The following is a 16,447-nucleotide window of genomic DNA, read 5'->3' on the forward strand; positions in this document are numbered from 1 at the left end:
CTTGCATGCCTGCAGGTCGACTCTAGAGGATCCCCGGCAATTTTCCCGGATTTTTTTCAATTTCATGTCCGGCAGGTAAAAAACGTAAAAAACCACTGTCGGCAACTTGAAAAAAAGGTTGTCAGGTGCCGTGGCCTAGGTTTCTCACTGAAAATCCTCGTCCCCCGGCGGCACCTTTTTTTGAATTTTCTTCCTTTTCAACGCCGTTTTTCGGGGATTTTGGATTTTTTAAAAATTTTTTCGCAATAATATTCGGAAAATAGATAACTTTTAACACATTTTAATGCAATAAAAATTTTTGGTCGGAGTCCCCCTTTAAACACTCTGAAAGAAGGCCACCTAAGGCGCCGACTTTGACCTGATATATCTCGGTTCCTGTAAAAGATATCAAAAAGTTGTCAACTGTCAAAATAGTTATCATAATATCACCAACATTTCATCAATGGACAACTTTTTTATATCTTTCAAAAGAAATGAGATAAATGGGCTCAAAGTTAGTGGTTTGGGTGGCCTTCTATTAGAGTGTTTACGGTATATTACGCGATTTAAGGTTGACTAGATTTCAAAAAAGTAAAACAGTAACCCAAAATCTCCCTGGTGTCCACGCACTGTCCTCCCAGGATTGCCTTTCTTGCCAATGGAGCTCCCATTGAGTACCCGATGACATCAACCGGTTGTCCGGTATACTCTCGCACTGCAATTATTATGGCTCTGCAAAATTTTGGGATAATTGTCATTGAGACTTCAATTATTCATTGTTTTCCAACGATATTTTATACCAAAACAACAAATACCGTATGCCCTGGAATAGAAGAAATTTGAAAACCGACACCCTCAACTTTGAGCGCGTTTATCTCGGTTTCTGGAAGAGATATCAAAAATTTGTTAACTAATAAAATGTTAGTGATATTATGATAAACATTTTATCAGTTGACAACTTTTTGATATCTTTAACAGGAACCGAGATAATATGGCTCAAAATTTGAGGCCCTAATATTGCAGGTTTTACGGTGGTATTTATTTTGGAAGTCCATCTTTTCCATCTAACAATTTCGCATGTTCCCTACAATCTGTCCTGATCTTTTTTGGGTAATTAAGACTAATTAAGACTTACCTAATTTGTTTAACATAGTTACACTTCATCTCCACTAATCCAACTGGCATTCGTCCACCATCTCCCCATGTTGTACCGTAGATTTCTGCGTTTTTGTAGCCTTTCGATTTCAGAAACGCTACTGTGCCCTGGAAAATTTGTTTCGCACCTTTTCTATTAATTTGAATTTTCAGAAAATGTTTCAGCACAATTTGAAAATTTTAAAGATTCCAAAATGTTTGAGGATACCGTAAAAGTAAAAAGGTCGCCATACTGTCAAGTTTGAGCTCAATTATCTCAACTCCTATGCAACATATCAAACATTGTCAACTGATAGAACACTTATGATATTATGATAAACATTTTGTCAATTGTCCCTTTTTTGCTATCTTTGTTAGAAACCGAGAAAAATTGGTTCAAAGTTAGAGGCCCTTCTATTACAGGTTTTGAAGTAGTAGAAAAGTTTTTGATTGGATTTTTGACACCTTTAATAAACTTTATTTAGCTGAATTTTTTCAGATTTTCAAAAAAAAGAAACCCTCACCGCAAATCTGGAAGCCTTATTAGTGATTCCGTGAACAATGATAACAGCCTGATTTCTCGGAACATCTGCACTACTATCTTTCCCACCAAACGACGCATCCATGCCCAAATCGGTTCTCTCCAGCATATCGGTTATTGCGATTCCATAACTATCGTGTAGAAATTTCCGGAAATGCGGGGAAAAATCAGTTGACACTAGGGAAATCAACGGGAATATAAGAGCGATTGGAAGAAGCATCTGTAATAGATGTTTGTTAAATAAGTTTGGTAGCTAGAAACCAACGAAACAAAAAAAGACGATGCAGCTGTTCTAGAAGCTAAACATCTGCAGACGAAAAAATCGCCGAAAAGAGAAGGTGTTAGGATGAATGACCATGAGATTTCCCTCGTTGGGCAGAAAGCCTGTTTCTTCTATTGCCTAATGTGTTAAGTGGGAAAAGGATACACAAGGATTTGTACGAATACAGATACAGATGATCACTAGGGACATGACGTGTTTGTTTTTGAGGTGTGAGAAAAGTTGGAGAGGTTAGGAAGCATTGTTGAGCAGTTAGACGAATCTGCCGAAAGAATTTGGTAAAATTTGACTAAAAATTTGAAAAATTAACATTTTTCCGTCTGATACTAATTTTCAGTTGTTCAGATTCATTTTTCCGGTTAGGAGTGTTTATTCATGGTTGAAATTTTTTATGGTACTGATCTCTTAATTTCAAAATTTGGAATTCAATTTTGGCAAAATTGCAAAACGAACGAACGCATTTTTTGATGAAATCTGTTTAAAAAAAGTGCCCCCCACACTGTCAAGTTCAAGCTAATTAATCTGGGTTCCTGTGCCAGATATCAATTTATCAGTTGACAACGTTTTTATATCTTTAACAGGAATCCAGAAAAGTTAGCTCAAATTGTAAAGTTAGGGGTCCTTCTATTACAGGTTTCACGGTATTTTCTTTTTTCGATGATTAATAAAACAAATAGCTTGGAAAATGCATAATTTCTGGGTCATTATTCTTCAAATTAGCCATTCATACATTTCAATTACACGTGGCACCCTCAATTTCTCTCTGTTCTATCTCAATCAAAAAGTTATTAATGATATTTTCTCGTTGAAATTATGACTCTCCTCTTGGAATTTGACGAATTCCGAGGCTTACCATTTGGTAAGTTTAATCCTATTTTCAATTTTAAAAAACAAGGCTTTCAAATTTTCTATGCAGAAAGATTCATGGAAGAGCTCGACAAGATTCTGATCATCTCCATTGACAAACTCCGCTATTCGATGGATCTTCGTCGTCGTGTAATGATGTATCCCATCTTTGAAAAAGTGATTCAATATCGAAAAGTGGAATTGCTGACGCCAGAAGAGCAAATGGAACAAGATCCACAAATCGAGCAGACATTCTAGAACTCTTTTTCATGTCTATCCATAAAAGCAGCTATAACCAACTGTATAAATTTTTTATTTTAATTATTTTTTTCAAAAAGTCCCAAGAAGTTTGAACTCATGAAAAACCGATAAAAAGTTGACGAAGTTGACAAAAATGCAAAAAACGGTTGTGACAGTTTCGTCGGAAAAAAACAAGACGATCAGTTTCGCAAAGTAGATGAAGAGGATCACAGTCTGGAAATTTGAGTTTTCTACATAGATTACTGTAAATGTAACTTACATTAAGACAGATATGAAATCGCAGATATCGTTTTTGGTCTCGAATGACGACAACCAGGGCCAGAAGTGTTGAGATGAACCAGAGGAGGGTGATTGTGAGGAGAATAACTATGAGGGGGCTGGAAAAACGTTGAGTTTGGATGATTACTGTAAAACCTGTAATAGAAGGAGACTTATACTGCCATTTTTTTTGAGACCATGTACAGTACCGGTCCATGATATATACAAAAATGCATTTTTCATTTGATTTTCGGCATTTACAGGAGTCTGAGGCTTTGTTGTCAAATTTCCAATAACTTTGAAAATTTTCGGCGGATGTAAAACAGATCTAGAGTTAAAAGTTTGCATTCACAGAATTTTCGGAAACTTCCTAGTTTTCCAGATATTTGCCGATTCATGAAGGATACCTGATTTTTCAGATTTTCAGTACAATAACTGGTCAAAAAATGGTGTCTTACAGAAATCGGAAAAAAGGAATGTCCAAAAAAATTCAAATTCTGTGAATGCAAAGTTTTGAATCCTGGTCTGTTTCACACCTTTCAAAAGTTTCAAAGTGGTCCTACACTTGACTGATGAGCTTCAGACTCTTGAGAATGGTCAAAACGACCAAAAATCAACGCAAAAATAAATCTTAATAAATTTTAATATATCTTATTGACAATTACCGCAAATTAATTTTCCAATCAACATGTTTTTATAAATAATCAAAAAACCCGCTTCAAACCATGCAGTTCAGTCTAAAAACCAACTTTCTAGCTCATCTAGAACTCGAGATACGGTCATTTGAAGTTTTCGAGAGGTTAGAGAGTGTCTCGTCGTCTGCGTCTCTGGCCTCCTAAACTTGAATCGGCTCTATCTCGGTTCCTAGGAATGTGATTTTCAGGCAGGATTGTAGGATTTTTGTCTATTTTATGACTTAATTATTTTTTGTAAGCTAATTTTCCAAAAGTTACAAAAATGGCCAAAAACCAACTGAAAAACACGTTGTGTTAAGTATATCTTTTATATCTTATTGACCGGTACCGTATATCTTTTCCTGTGAATTATATCAAAAACGTGTCAACTGACAAAACATGTCTGATATTATGACAAATAATTTATCAGTTGACTACTTTTTGATATCTTTGCCAGGAACCGAGAAAAAATAACTCGAAGTTAGAGATCCTTTTATTTCAGGATTTATCTTACTTTAGTTATTTTTTCTTTCTTCACAGAACTTTTATTTTTGTTATTTTTTTCTCAAGGTCTATTCCAAAATCCACTTACCGTATCGCACTATGCGCAAACGTGATATCAGAGTCTATAGAGAAGGGAACGGCGCCAATTAAAACAAACAGGCCGATTGCACATTGAACAGCCAGAAAAATCAGTGTCCGAGTTTTGTAAAGACCGTATTCAACGGAACACTCGGGCATTTTTTAACACTGAAAATCAAAAAAAACGCTTTAAAAGAAAGAAAAGATGAACTAACCTGGAAAACATAAACAAAAATGTGATTATAAATTTATTATTTGAAATTTGAGAGCAGCCCCGATTCTAGGTCATCGATCGCAACGTCCGTATTTCGAAAACCAAACACGAGAGGAGGAAACTTTCTAGAAATATAGAATTAATTTAAAAAAGTCATAGAATCGATCTGAAAATGACTTACCTGTGAAAATAATTGTCATCAGACCAATATGCCAATTAAAATCCGTTGAATCAAAGTTCGAAACAGTATAATGTAAAACGTAACAGGCGAGTGTGTTGCACAAAATCTGAAAAATAAAAAATCTTGCATTAATTAATAAAGAAAAACTCACCAATACAAAAATATGAGGAATCAGAAGAAACCGGTTGTGCTCTGACAACGCGTACATTGCTGCCACTGTATTAATTATCATTGAGAAGCTCAGACCACAGAATATCCACCATTCGAAACTGAAAAGATAATTTTTGATTGAATTGACCACAATTATTTTGATTTCTAGATGTTTAGGATGGCATGTTACTGTGTTAGCTCTAATAGAAGAGAGAGAGAGAGAGAGAGAGAGAGAGAGAGAGAGAGAGAGAGATATACGTGCAGTTTGAGCATATATATCGGCAAATAATTCGGAGGGTACAAAAATTTAGGGGTCATTGGGGTACAAAGCAATTTAGGGGTACAAAATCATCAATTCGAGGAAACAAAACACCGGAAAAAAAGCCTAGTTTGTACCCCCGAATTGTGNATTTTGTACCCCTAAATTATTTTGTACCCCTTGTACCCCCCGAATTGTTGTACCCTCCGAATTATGTGCCATATATATCTCATTTTCTGTAAAAGATATGAAGAAGTGGTCAATTGTTAAAACGTGCATCATAATATCACCAATTTTTGATCAGTTGACAAATTTTTCAGATCTCTCATAGGAACCGAGATAATTGAGCTCAAATGCATAAGGTTCTTACGCTTCTATTTTTCTCCATAGATTCAAAGCACCCCAATTGAAAAGCTATCCAATTAGTTTTAGGGATACTGTACTTTTATGAATACTGTTCTTTTTGGAAAACTGTATTTTCTGGGATACTCTACTTTAAGAGATACTCTACTTTTTTGGATACTGCACTTTTGGGGATACTGAACGTTTTAGGGATACTGTAATTTTTGGGATAATACAATCTCTCAAATTCTCCGAAAACGTTATCACTCACCTAACATACTGTTTCTCTTCGTACATCGATACTGAGTTGAATTTCGCACTGATTATTGCAAGGGAGGCGATGAAGCAGGCACACGAAATCACCAGCTGCATTAGTATAAATGTCCAAGTCAGTGTTCGCATCGACACCATTCTGAAAAATGATAGTTAAGGATACTGAACACTTTTTGAGTAATTGGAGCAGGTAGAGAGGAATGGGGACTCCGATAGCACTTACCATATTTCCTCAAACACAAGCCCGCCCAAACTGTCAACTTTGAACTCAAATAGATTCCTGTGCAAGCTACCAAAATTCTGCCAACTGATAAATTTTTTTTGAAATAAATATTTTATTTTATCAGTTGACCACTTTTTGATATCTTTTACATAAATCGAGATATACGGGTTCAAAATTAAATGTTTGGGTGGTCTTCTATTAGAGTGTTTACGGTAACTGTATACAGTTGAATTTCTAAATCAAAATGAGAAGAAAATATACACTAGAGTATTTCTCGATGATATTTGTTTCTGATACCTCGATTCTTATTACAATGAATCAGTATGTCACAGCGACAAAAAAAAACACATTTATCTTTTTTCACCTTCTCCCGTCTCCCCCGTCTTCGGCTTCTGGGTGAGCAGTTGTTGTGATTGAAACCGATTGACTCACACAGAAAAAAAAAATAAATGGGGTTGTTGGTGGGAGACGAAAGAAGGTGACGGAAACATGAGATCTTTTGATGGGATCTCAAGAGAGAACACGAACAGAACACATGGATTTTTGTGGTTAGTGTATTTGGGTGGAGCTTGTGGGAAAATTTGGAGGAGGGAGGATTTGCAACAAAACGATTTAGTGGGTTGCGGCTCTGATGTTTGGAAATAATGACAAATTTGAAAAAGGGAAGAAAATGAGGTTTTCAGAAGTGGAAATTAGAGAAAAAAGAAGACCACTCAAATCTTTGCCCATATATCTCATTTTCTATAAAACATATTAAAAAGTAAAAATATTATAATAAATATTTTGTCAGTTGACCACTTTTTGATATCTTTTACAGATAACTAGATATATGAGCTCAAATGTGACCATAGTTGCAACCGGGCCGGCCCGGGCAGGTGGTGGGCCGGCTGATAAGTTGTCTCTAAAACAAGATATTCAGACAGTTTTGATACCAAATGATAGATCTCGACAAGGCCCATCATATCTATATTATTAGAGCCGGATTCCTGTCCGATATCACATCGAAAAATGCGTTTGAATGACGAAAAATCTGATTTTTGTCAAGTTGGTCGAAAATTGCCATTCAAGCCCAGGTTGCGGCATGTTACCGGAATGGAATCAGGGAAAATCCAAAAACGAAAAACGGCTCAAAACCAATTCCCTTAGGTTGTTTCTCTTTTTTATTCTTTTTTGGCTTCTTCTCCTATATCTCAACTCACTTCAAAATAGCAATCTGTCAAATGCATATCCTCCCTTCACATAGTCAGTATATATATATATATATTTCGACATCATTTTCTTATTTTATTTATGTGTTTCTCTTTTCTCTCTCTCCCTCTCTCTCCGGATATTCCGTCAAAAAGTTGCACACGCTTGGAAGAATTTGAGATTTCTATTGGGTTTCGAACTTTTATTTGAAAACGGAACCAAAAATTTCAAAATGTCTCAAAGATCATACAAAATGAGTGACACATTATATAGGGTAACCAAGGGTGAAAGATTTTAGTATGATCTTGAAAACTAGGCTAATGAGAAACAACGAATCATATAGAAATTTTGAGTTTGTTTCGCTTGGCTGAAATGGGCGGAGCTTAAAGGAAGCAACTGACGTAACTGGGCTAATTCAGAAGTTGCAGTTTTTAATCAAACGGGTCCTAATCGACAGGTTTCCGTATCCAACGGGAAAATATTTAAAAACATCACGTAAACCTGTAATAGACGGGCCCCCCACACTATCAAGTTACTGCTCAATTATCTCAATCCCTATTCAAGAAACCAGAAACGTGTCAACTGACAAAATACTTTTGATATTCTGATAAATCAGTTGACAACTTTTTTTTTTCTTTGATATGGACCGAGATAAAGGGGCTCAAAATTAAAAGTATGGGTCATTTCACAGGTTTTACGGTCATTCAGTGAGTAAGGTCAAATGTCTATAATTTTCTAAAAACGCCTTGTTTTACTAATAAATTCAAAAGATAGAATAATGCATCATGTCTAAGGGAAGGCGAAACATGCAAAAAGTGGGCGGAGCTTAGAATATTAAAAAATGTTTGTGGAATGTACTTTGAACAACTTTTTTGCAGATCTAAGAGGAAAACGGGGTATGGTATAGTGTCTGTCTTTATGTCTGTTTATCCGGATGCTACTTTTATAAAACAAATGATCTATCATAAAACCCGTAATAGAAGGGCCCTAACTTCATACTTTGAGCCAGTTCCTGTCAAAAATTTAAAAAAAAGGTGTCAACTGATTTAATTGTTTATCATAATATCACAAACACTCTATCATAGAAACTGAGATAGTTCTCAAACATGACAGTTTGGGGCCCATGCTCCCAGGGGGATCGTGCTCAAATGGGGCATTCACGTATATGCGTCACTAACTGATAGGGGTCCTTTTGGAATGGTGGGAGGTGTTTTCAGACAATTTTTGAGAATTTTTGGAAAATTGGATATATTGGTACAGACAGATAACTTCAAAATGACCCCTTTGAGCACGATGCCCCCCCATTTCGATGCCCTCTGGGAGTATGGGCCACAGTGTGGGGGCCCTTCTATTACAGGTTTTACTGTATGTCGGTGTGTGTCACCAAAAACTGAGCCTACAAATTTTGGAACATGAATCTGACAGGATTTTTTGGAGAGGATGAAAATAAAACATTTTTGGTCCTACTAAATTCGGTCAAAATTAGGCCCGACCACTTCCGGACCCCTTTTCTGTACCTAGCGAACAAAAAACGGGAAAAAATTCTCAAGAAAAAAGAGAATGTTTCAAAAAAAAAGCAAACTCCGAAGAGGGAAGGCACTAAGTAGATAGAGAGAGAGGTGAGAAAGTGCGTTTGAAGGAGCACTAACACACTGAATAATTCCCCTTCCAAACCGCTCCTCCCACTTTCTTGTCCCTTCTTTTTTCTATTCTCTTTTTGTGTCGTTTTTTTTTCTGCTAGCTGCTTTTTTTTTAAACAAAAATATGCAAATAGTTTCTTAGTTATGAGAGGGAAAAGGGCGGTGGGGGATGAGCAACATCTTCACAGGATAAGAGGATATTCTTTTTTAGAGGCCTGATTTTTGGTGGGAGAATTTTGAGACAAGGTATACGAAAATAGATTAGGGTGAGTTACCCGAAAAAAGGGAAAAAAGGAAAAAAAATCTAGTGAACTGGAATGACCGAAAGACCATTGATTTGCATAATTTTTACGGCGGGAAAATGAAAAAAAAACAAGCGGGAAGATGGGAAATGTGTGGGTTGTGGTTTGGAGTTATTACAGAATACAATTTTGGGCTCTTTTCTAGTTTANAGGTCCCAAAAAAATTTAGAGGTCCCAAAAAAAATTANAGGTCCCAAAATAAAATAAAGGTCCCAAAAAAAATTAGAGGTCCCAAAAAAGTTTAGAGGTCCCAAGAAAAAATAGAAGTCCAAAATACGAAAAACGCGCAGATGTTGGAATAATGTAATAGTATTTGAACTGTGCGAGTAGTTTGAGTTTTAGGGTCTTATAGGATGACATGACTACTCCTAACAATTTTAGCTCCAATTCTCTCGCATCTTGCCGATGAACCCAATTTACATATGAGGAAAATTTGGGCAATACAGTAATCACTCCGTGATTATGCTGTCTCTCAGGCTTAGATAATTGTCAGAAAATATGCATTCCTAAGCCTATTAGAAGTATAAAAGCGTTTTTCGTATTTTGGACCTCTATTTTTTCTTGGGACCTCTAAACTTTTTTGGGACCTCTAATTTTTTTTGGGACCTCTATTTTATTTTGGGACCTCTAATTTTTTTTTCGGACCTCTATTCTTTTTTGGGACCTCTAAACTAGAAAAGAGCCCAATTTTGCTCATAAATAGGAAGTTATACAAAAAATATCATTTTCAAGAGTCTGGAACTTAGCTTTGAAGTTTTTGAAAATTTTGGAATGTGAAACAGACCTAGATTGAAAACTTTGCTTTTACAGAATAATAATAAGATTCCTAGATTTTCAGATTTTCGCCCATTTCTGAAAGGCACTCATTTTTTACGATTTCAATACGGAAATGAGCAAAACTGTGAAGTTTCCGATCACTTTGAGTGAAAAACCGACCTACCGTATACACTAATAGAAGGAGACACAAACCGCTAACTTGTAGCCCGCATACCTCGGTTCCTGTAAAAGATATGAAAAAAGGTAAACTGACAAAATGTTCATCATAATATTAAAAATGTTTTGTCAGTTGGCTACTTTTTGATATCTTTTGTAGGAACTGAGATAGACGAGTTTAAAGTTTATGGCCATTTTTAAAGTTTATTCACCATTTCAGTTAAAAATGGTTGTTTTTGAAAAATCGGCAAATAGCTGAAAATTTAGGATTTTCAAAAAAAACTAATGAAAGTTTCCAATCTGGGTATGGTTTACACTTTCCTTTTTTTTAAGTGATCTGAAAATTGATAACCGAGCTCCAGAATCCTGAAAATGGTTAAAACGGCCACAATTCAACTGAAAAATACGTTTTTGTACATCTTACTGACTTTTTCTGTATGTTTAAAAATCACTAGCAGCTCCAACTGTTTTGTGTCTTTCAATAGATAATAAAAATTGTCAATCAGCGTAGTGTTAATGATAATATTTCACATTTTTCCAAGTTGACCCCTATTAGATATTTTTTACAGGAACCGAGACAAGTTGGGTCACAGAAATGGAAAAATGGATTTGTCTAGCATAGCAGGGTGTCGGTTTAACAGAGGAATTGGCTTAACAGATAAAACGGAGCATCAAGAATCTGCAAATTTGTTCTCCTATATTATATAGACCATATATATATTTTTTTTTTTTTTTTGAAAACAGGGCCTTTCTCAAAACATGGTTTTCTTGGCACATAATTTGGAGGGAGCAACAACGGGGTTCAAAGCGATTTAGGGGAACAAAATCCACAACTGGTGGGTACGAAATTCGAAAATCTTCCGGTATTTTGCAGTGATGGGAGGAAACGCATTTTTCCGGAATACGGAAAATGGAAACGAAAAGGGAAATTTTTTTTCGCAGAAAACGGAAACTGAAAAAACGAGTGAAACGTTTTTACGGAAAATGGAAACGGAAACATAAATTTCCAACTTTTCGTCGGTTTTTTCAGTGTTTTTCCCATCAAACATGAAAATGAACATTTTTTAACGTTTAAAGACCATACATCACTTTTCATTTCTTCGAGCCAGTTTCAATTCAATGTTTTGTCGGTTTTTACATTTTTTCCGTTTCCGCTGATAAAATTGGCAATTTTTCCAGAAAACGGAAGCGGAAATCGAATTTCACTTTTACGGAAAACAGAAACGGAAACGGAATCGAAATTTTTTTCCGCGGAAACGGAAACGGAAACGGAAACGAAAATTCCTCCCATCACTGGTATTTTGTACCACCGAACTGAGGATTCGAGCCCCTAAATTGCTTTGTGCCCCAAAGACTCCACGAGTTTTTGTGCTCTCCGAGGTTTCAAGAACATCAAATTCCGGGTATCCAGGTTATTCTCAACATTTTTATGACTCGAACAACTGTCTAGTCTATAAGATTAGAGAATGGAGATGTTATAATTCGGATTCAATTGTTTTTTGGCTCCTAAAATGTTTTGGATTAGAAGGGATTATTTGTCTAGGTCATCTTTGGGGGAGTTTGAGAACGTAATATTCTTGAAAAAAACTAACCCTTTTCGGTATGGAACATACGTCATCATATCGGCATTCGAATTGGCCGCATCGCCAGGAGTCAGCAGTTTCATGGTGACGCTTCGAGCAGTTGAGGTCATCTGAAATTTTCAAGCTACATGGAAAATATGAGGACGTCAAAAAGTGACCGAAAAAGTGTATCAAAAAGGAACATTTAATATTCGAGAAATATAAGAATAGGCAGTCATCATTCACTTAATATTCCTGGAAAATCATTTTACATCAGCATGGAAAAATTCTTTTCAGAAAAAAGAATCTCGCCTAGTTCATGAATAGATAATCCCGTCGAAAATTCCAGAAATTCAGAACGTTTCTGTTCTATGAAAACAGTAAAAAATAGCATGTCAAAAATCGGGGATTAGATTTTTCCAGGTCTTCTACGTGTCTATATTATGCTCCGCCCATTCTAGGGAAACGTCTGGACTTTTTTAGAAAAAATAGATGGAAGTGGCTACACTCAAAGTGACACCAAAAAGCTTCTAGGAAATGTAAAAAAGGGCGTTTCGAAAAAATTCAAAAATTCAGAGTTTTCTTAAATTCCCATGGGAGTTTTTGTGTGGTCAGTTCAAAAACTCAAGAGCCGCGTGATTTGTTACAGGGATTATGGACTTAAGGGGATTTTGTAGCAAATCCCAAAACTGGTATTTATCATACAGGCTTTTGAGATTTTTGGATTTTCGGTTTTAGGAGAAGATGTTCAAAAATCGGCCAAGTTTGGAAAGTTGAATAATTTTGGGAATCCAAAAGTTTTTTGATCCCGAAATTCTTAAAATTCTAAAATTCTGAATGTTGAAACTTGGAAACTGTGATCTCGAAAGCTGAAAAACTGAAAACTTCAGAAATTCAGAAATTCAGAAATTCAGGAATTCAGAAATTCAGGAATTCAGAAATTCAGCAATTCAGAAATTCAGGAATTCAGAAATTCTGAAATTCAGAAATTCTGAAATTCTGAAATTCAAAAATTCTGAAATTCTGAAATTCAGAAATTCAAAAATTCAGAAATGCAGGAATTCAGAAATTCAGGAATTCAGAAATTCAGAAATTCCAGGAAGTCCAGAAATCCCAGGAAGTCCAGAAATTCCAGGAAATCCAGAAATTCCAGGAAATCCAGAAATTCCGGAATTCCAGGAATTTCCAGGAATACCAGGAAAAGGAATTCCAGAAATTCAGTAATTCAAAAATTCAGAATTTCAGAAATTCAGAAATTCAGAAATTCCAGAAAATTCCAAAATTCCAGGAAGTCCAGAATACTTTTTTAGAAGTTGTCTGAAAACTTCAGATATTGTCTGAAAATACTTTCTGTCTGAGCTGAGAGTACAAAGCATACCATTTGTGAATAGGCTCTTTATAACTTTCATGGACCAAAAAATTCAATTTTCAGACCCGGGGATCATTCAGATTCTTCGGAACAACCAAAACCAAAAAAAACTGACGAAACGAAAAAGAAAGTCAAAACAAAATTTTGAGGGAAAAATTGTATGAAAAAAGTGTCGAACAAGAAATTCGAGAAAAAAACGATTGAGAGATAGAGACGGAAAAAAAATAAATTTCAGCTTTTTTTTGCCTTTTCTGTTCGCCGCTTTTGTTATTTTTTTTTTCAGCCCATCCGTGATGTTTTTGTCATTTTTCTCTTCGATTTTCATTGGTGCATCTTTTTTTGTGTGTTGCCACTGCTTCAAAAAAAAAAACAGAAAACATCATTACTGATTCAACCGAGACCGGATGGCCATCATTGCGTTTGGGTAGACAAAAATGATGATGATGACGATAATGAGGGAATTTTCAGAAAGAAGGAACGGGGATGAAAAGTCAGATGATGATGAGGGGAAGGATGGGAGAATTTAATTGAATTTTTCTGGAATTAGAGGAAAAATAAAGTTGAAAAAAAACAAAAAAAAGAGAAGAGATCATAGACTTTTCTTGGAATTTTGATGATTATAAAGAACCAATTTATAAAAAATTACAAAGAATTTTGTAATGGAAATAATCGGGAAAAAATAAGCAACTGGTCAAATAAAATTGGTTATGGAGGAAATGAAATATTTAGTACATAAATGCGGCCTTAGACAATCTAAGAAAGCCTGAGACAGCCTAAGGCACCTTGAGACAGCCTGATACAGTCTGAAACAACCCAAGACAGCTCGATACAGACTAAGACAGCCTAAGACATCCCGCGACCGCCCGAGACAACCTGAGACAGCCTGAGATAACGCAAGACAGCCTAAGATAGCATAAGACAGCCTAAGACATCCTGAAACAGCTTAAGACAGCCGAGACAGCCTGAGACAGCCTGAGACAGCCTAAGACATCCTAAAAAATCTTGAAAGAGCCCAAGAAAGCCTGAGACATTCTAAGACAGTCTGAGACAGTCTAAGAAAATCTGAGACAGCCTGAAATAGCCTAAACCAGCCTTAGACAGCTTAAGATAGCCTATGACCGCCTAACAGCCTAAGAAAGCCCGAGACAGCCTGTGATAGCTTGGGACAGCCTAAGACAGCCTAACACAATTTAAGACAGTCTAAGACAGCCCGAGACATCCTAAGACAGCCCGAGACAGCCCAAGATCGCCTAAAAACGAGTGTGATGGAAAAGTTGAATGTTTGTAAATTTTTGGAATTTCAGGGAAATTTTATTAGAGTTCAGAAACAGTGTAAAATGGAGCAAAGTTATAGGCTCAAAATGAAACTTTAGGACTGAGCCAATCTGACCCAATAAAAAATAGGTCATAGTAAATATTTGTACTTCTAACACCAAAAAAAGTTACCAACTCCAAAAAGTTGTACAACTATTCAGAGAAAAAGGGTGAAACTTGAACAAATCTGGCCGAGAAGAGCGGAGAAGGACAAACTTTGAAATTCGATATGTTCTTCTTCACTTCAATTTTTCCGAATTTTCCCGATTGGAAGAGAGGAGAAGAAGAAGAAGAAGAAGAAGATTAGTGGAAGATGATGACGAGGAGGAGGTGGAGGCACTTTAGGAAACACACTCATATTTTAGGAGGAGAAGAAGGGCTTCTTCAGAATTTTACACAATGGATCTTTTTGGATTTTTTTCTTGTCTTGTAAGAAAGTCAGAAATGTTGGAGTAGGGTTTGTGGTTTAGACTTTGGTTTCATGGTCAGAAATGTCCTGGATAGGGGATCAGGAGAGTACTGAAAATTAGAAATTCAGAAGTTTGAAATATAAAAAAACATTACCCTCCATAAGCGGCTCAGAAAAATATAAGGGTCCCTGTAATAAAAGGGCCCCCGTAACAGAACGGCCCTCAGTGAAAAAGGACCCCCCCCCCTCTCCCTTCAAAACGTGTTTTGAAATCAGAAAATCAGAAAATTTCCGTACTTATTCAGTGGAAAATGTTCCGGGAAGCCCAAAATTTAATAGAAATTCGTTGAAATTCTATTTTTCAATGAAAATTTTGCTGAATTTTGATGAAATTGGCAGATTTTCATGAATTTTAAACGAAACTTGGTCAAATTTTCCGATGCTAAATTACGGGACAAAAACTGGCAGGAAAAATAAAAGGGTCCCCTTTAATTGAAAGGCTCCTGGTCCTGTAATAGAAGGGCCCTCCGGAGGTACCTTGAAACAATAGAAGGGGCCCTTCTAATACAGGTTTTACGGTAAATTCAAATTAAATTCTCGAAAAAAAACCCTGAAAACTTTTCTACCAAAACTGTGGTTTTATTTACATTTTGAATATCAATTTTTGGATACCAAGAGGGTTCCAAAGTTCCAAAAGACCCAGAGGGTTCCCAAAATATATACCCACAGAGTTCCAAAGAACCTACAGGGTTCCAGAAGGCCTGGTCAGAACATGCGTCCCAGGAAACTTTTGGGCCACTGAAATTTTTCAAAGTGGACGTTGCTTTGACCTAGCTATTTTTAATCAACGAAAAGTTCGGTGGGGCGCGATTTCTGACCAGTGGTTTCCGATGTCTTTCTGGCGGGAGCGTGTTGAAGAGGTACATCAAAATGTTTCAATTAGAAATTTAAAAATTCTAAACACTTTCAGAAACTATAAAATTGTGAGATTTGCTGGAAAATGAATTTACAAAAAAGTATAAGATTGAGGCAAGTTTTGAGTCTTTCTATACATTGACAGTATGACAAAATGACCTATAAACACTCTCCATATTTCCCATAGACCAAAAAACACCTGTCACTTTTTTACAATGTCAAAAAGAATGATTGAAGTGTTTTTTTGCGTTTTACAAGGGGGTGAAAACAAGTGAAAACCAATCTGTCAGAAAATAAAAGATACAAAAATACTACAGATCTCTTTCCCAATTCCATTTTTTTCCCGGGAGCCTCGGAACGATGGGATTGTGTACAAGTAGAGATGAACGAGTGGCTGAGCAAATAGACGTATAAAAAGAGATTTCTGTATTCCTGAATGAGAGAGTGGAGAGAGTGAGAGAGAAACCAGAGAAAGTACTTAAGATATATACATACAAGTAACAACTTTTCGACATTTCCTTTTGGCTATTGGCTTTTCGATTGGTTTGGTGATTTTTTTTTGTACTTGGAAGTGTTCCAATAAGAATTATGTCGTCGCTAATTATTTTTGGCGGAACT

The 16,447-nt window shown here is 36.0% G+C and overlaps 4 protein-coding genes across 4 annotated transcripts in view; 1 reads left to right on the forward strand and 3 right to left on the reverse strand.

The window, feature by feature from the left end:
- The window catches only part of Cbr-lips-7, a gene marked incomplete at both ends in the record, with an annotated part of 11,309 nt that extends 9,435 nt beyond the window's left edge, over window positions 1–1,874 (reverse strand). The window contains 3 exons of the mRNA XM_002632168.1: window positions 584–711; window positions 1,115–1,242; window positions 1,638–1,874. Coding sequence (XP_002632214.1) covers window positions 584–711; window positions 1,115–1,242; window positions 1,638–1,874 — 493 coding nt within the window. The remainder of the gene's footprint in view (window positions 1–583; window positions 712–1,114; window positions 1,243–1,637) is intronic.
- Window positions 1,875–2,747: 873 nt separating this feature from the next.
- Window positions 2,748–3,038, forward strand: CBG07081 (the record flags this gene model as incomplete). The annotated part of the gene is made up of 2 exons (XM_002632167.1): window positions 2,748–2,793; window positions 2,851–3,038. 2 exons carry the CDS (start codon window positions 2,748–2,750, stop codon window positions 3,036–3,038), a joined length of 234 nt encoding a protein of 77 aa, XP_002632213.1.
- Window positions 3,039–3,297: 259 nt separating this feature from the next.
- CBG07080 lies at window positions 3,298–4,714 on the reverse strand (the record flags this gene model as incomplete). Its single annotated transcript, XM_002632166.1, has 2 exons — window positions 3,298–3,418; window positions 4,566–4,714. Coding segments are annotated over 2 exons (270 nt in total), but the record flags the coding sequence as incomplete, so codon positions are not given.
- A 121-nt stretch (window positions 4,715–4,835) lies between these two features.
- On the reverse strand, window positions 4,836–6,112 carry CBG07079 (the record flags this gene model as incomplete). The annotated part of the gene is made up of 4 exons (XM_045243202.1): window positions 4,836–4,894; window positions 4,951–5,056; window positions 5,102–5,219; window positions 5,973–6,112. The coding sequence occupies 4 exons, from the start codon at window positions 6,110–6,112 to the stop codon at window positions 4,836–4,838; spliced, it is 423 nt and encodes a 140-aa protein (XP_045093396.1).
- Window positions 6,113–16,447: the final 10,335 nt, after the last annotated feature.

Source organism: Caenorhabditis briggsae (assembly GCF_000004555.2).
Source record: "Caenorhabditis briggsae complete genome, chrII, whole genome shotgun sequence".
Taxonomy (NCBI): Eukaryota; Metazoa; Nematoda; class Chromadorea; order Rhabditida; family Rhabditidae; genus Caenorhabditis; species Caenorhabditis briggsae.